Source organism: Bison bison, unplaced genomic scaffold (genome assembly GCF_000754665.1).
Source record: "Bison bison bison isolate TAMUID 2011002044 unplaced genomic scaffold, Bison_UMD1.0 scf7180017854156, whole genome shotgun sequence".
NCBI lineage: Eukaryota > Metazoa > Chordata > Mammalia > Artiodactyla > Bovidae > Bison > Bison bison.
In genome coordinates this window covers 27,113-30,572 of record NW_011484729.1, presented here as the reverse complement: position 1 = coordinate 30,572, position 3,460 = coordinate 27,113, and the positions used below count along the sequence as shown (strand labels likewise).

General features: G+C 46.3%; 1 protein-coding gene across 1 annotated transcript in view; it reads left to right on the top strand.

The window, feature by feature from the left end:
• LOC105000135 (protein S100-A7) overlaps positions 1 to 1,047 on the top strand; it is a 3,765-nt gene extending 2,718 nt beyond the window's left edge. Inside the window, exon 3 of the mRNA XM_010855847.1 lies at positions 831 to 1,047. Within this exon, the coding sequence (XP_010854149.1) occupies positions 831 to 995 (165 nt within the window). The 3' untranslated portion in view covers positions 996 to 1,047. The remainder of the gene's footprint in view (positions 1 to 830) is intronic.
• The last annotated feature ends 2,413 nt before the right edge of the window (positions 1,048 to 3,460 follow it).

The window sequence follows — 3,460 nt, the reverse complement described above, 5'->3', positions numbered from 1 at the left end:
CTCTTGCCTGGAAAATCCCATGAATGGAGGAGCCTGGTAGGCTGTAGTCCACGGGGTCGCTAAGAGTCGGACACAACTGAGCGACTTCCCTTTCACTTTTCACTTTCATGCATTGGAGAAGGAAATGGCAACCCACTCCAGTGTTCTTGCCTGGAGAATCCCAGGGATGGGGGAGCCTGGTGGGCTGCCGTCTATGGGGTCGCACAGAGTTGGACACAACTGAAGCGACTTAGCAGCAGCAGCAGCAGCAGCAGCAGCAGCAGGGCTTATTTGGGGCTTCCCTGGTAGCTCAACTGGTAAAGAACCCACCTGTAATACAGGAGACCCTGGTTTGATTCCTGGGTCAGGAAGTTCCTCTGGAGAAGGGATAGATTACCCACTCCAGTATTCTTGCCTGGAGAATCTCCATGGACAGATGAGCCTGGTGGGCTACAGTTCATGGAGTCGTTAACAGTCAGGCAGACTGAGCACAGCACAGCGTTTATTTGAGTCCCGGAACAGAACTTAGGTAGGTTCAGCCTTGTAGGGGGTTGAGGGGGTGGTTTGGGGCTGGAGACCACCCACCAGCACACTGATCAGGGCAACTCAGGGCAGAGTCTGCTCACCATGTGAGTCTCTCATCCAAGTTCACATTTGGGGAAGGACTGTCTGTTGAACTGCAGGGAAATGTCAATATCCCTACCTCATCCCACACCTCCCCTCCTCAATGCCACACCAGACACCTTTGGGCTGTGCTGGGTCCTCATTTTTCTATCTCTGCCTCTTCCTCTTCTCCCAGCTCATCGCTCTTGTGGGGATGAATTTGCCTTGTTTTGTGTTTTTTCCCACAGGAGAAAAGGGGCAGAGATTACTTGTCCAATATCTTTGAGAAACAAGACAAGAATAAGGACCGGAAGATTGACTTTTCTGAGTTCCTGTCCTTGCTGGCGGACATAACCACAGACTACCACAACCACAGCCATGGAGCACAGCTCTGTTCTGGGGGAAATCAGTGAGCCCAGAGGCCTCCGGACAACCCAGGAAACAATAAAGTGTCTTTTCTCACCAGAAACTTGTGTTACTTCCTCCTTTTTGTTGCTGCATGTAGCTCAGAGAGAATACACAATGGTCAGTTACCTGCTTTGAAGATTCCCCAGTATATGAGCAAATTCTTCCCAGCAAATCTCCTTCCCAGTGTACAGTGGTGATGAGAGTTTTTGCAAAGAAAATTAACAAGTTTATTGTCTAAGAGGAAACATCTCCTGAGGAAATACACAGACAGGCAGATTCACAATCACTCTGTGTGGTTTCAACACATGCCCACCTCCAAACACCCTCATTCACACAATCCCAACCATCTAAATGATGCAGTTGCTTCTGAAGACACTGGAATGTGGCCAGCGCATTTCCCTGGGAGATCAGTCTCTTGCTCTGTACCCCCAGCCCTCACTGCCTGTAGGGACCCAGGGTCAGGGTGTCTCTCTGGCCAGAGTGGGCAAGAGATTCCCCACCTTCATCAAGTAGGTTGTTCCTCAGCAGAGGAATTATCCTTGGATATTGACAGTTTATATCGGCTATTCCATGCACCTGTGATTAGAGAGAAGAAAAGTGTGAGGCTGTTACCATCCTGTGTTCTGTGCGCTAAGTCTTCTGGCATGCAATTTTTGTCCTCAGAAAATGAAAACTCTTTAAGCCAATGGTCCCAGAAGAAAACAGAGTGTACCCCTGTTAGAAGGGCTGGACTATTTCATGTAGGATCTCTGAGTTTCAACTTGACCAACAGTTACAAAATTCTTATTCAAAGGGGAAACATTTCTGCTGAGGAAAATACCTACTGTTATATGTAGTAATCGATGCAGTCTTTTTAAATGTCCTTTTGAATCAGGTCTGTGTTAATAATAGTTTTACCCTCAATATATCCCCCGCCAAGGCATTGTATACATAAGTGATAATGTATGTTGTCAGATTTCTATAACTGTGTTCAACTGAATTAAAAATAAAGAAATGAAGGAACACTCTTATCCCAGATAAAGACAGGTGCACTTACCTTTAGGCTACCCAGAGCCTGTTCCGCAGCCAAGGCATGTGGCAGCTCCTCCACCAGGTCTCCATGGGAGCTGGAGGGGCAAAGGGTCAAGACGCTGATGAGGCTGTTCAGGAATCCCTCAGCGTTTTTTTTTTCCTGATGGGAACATGGGGTGGAGTGTATGCTTAAAGGAGGTTAGTAACTATGGACTGAGCTGCCGTTGACTCATCCTCTTTGTTGGATGAAGGAGAGCAAAGGAGAGGAACAGGAAAGATATGAAACGGAGCTTCTGCATTTTAACTAATGAGAAGCTAACCAATGGGGAAAAAACAAACACTAAAATGCATGCTGGCTTTCCATGATAGGGACCCTTGACCCTCCTGCCTGTTTTGAGCTTCTGCTAAATCATCCATGTCTTCCCAGATCGCTGCCTCCCCAGGATCCACAGCTGCAGTTATTGTGCTTACTAAGTCGCCTATGAGACTTTGTTTTTGATTAAAAGCAAACTCTTTTAGGGGACTGTATTCAATCCTGCCTTTCCAAATAGATTTTATCAATCAAGTTTTATTTTTTCCCAGTCATTTTCCAAATAATGTGTGCATGTCCACTGAGTTAGTGGCTGTCCACACTCACAGAAGTCATACATTTAATCATCCAAGTAGCTCCAGAATGAGAGAAGTACCCCTTTTCCATCAGCAGCCATATTCTCCTGAAAGAAAAGTGGGGAATGAGAGAGTTAAGTCTTGGGTAGGTTGATAAGGAGTCCAGGGCCCCAGAAAAGGAGGAAGGGGTCTGGAGCCCTCAAGGGGGAGAATGGGGTCCGGGTCCCTCGAGAAGGAGAAAAGGACAAACTTTTTCCCTACATTCCTTTGTTTAGTCACATAAAACTTTTTTTTTTTTTTTTTTTTAAGCCCAGAGCTAAAGATTACATGACAAAACAACATATCTTGCTCAATCAATTCAGTTGCTCAGTCGTGTCTGACTGTGATCCCATGGACTGCAGCATGCCAGGCCTCCCTGTCCATCACCAACTCCCGGAGTCCATCCAAACCCATGTCCATTGAGTCGGTGATGCCATCCAACCACCTTAATCTCTGTCTTTCCCTTCTCCTCCTGCCTTCAATCTTTTCCAGCATCAGGGTCTTTCCCAATGAGTCAGTTCCTCGCATCAGGTGGCCAAAGTATTGGAGTTTCCAGCTTCAGCGTCAGTCCTTCAAATAAATATTCAGGACTGATTTCCTTTAGATTTGACTGGTTTGATCTTGCTGTCCAAGGGATTCTCAAGAGTATTCTGAAATATCACATGGTCCACTGGAGATGGGAATGGCAAACCAGTTCAGTATTCTTGCCTTGAGAACCCCATGAACAGCATGAAAATGCAAAAAGATATGACACTGAAAGATGAACTCCCCAGCTCAGTAGGTGTCCAATATACTACTGCAGAAGGGCAGAGAA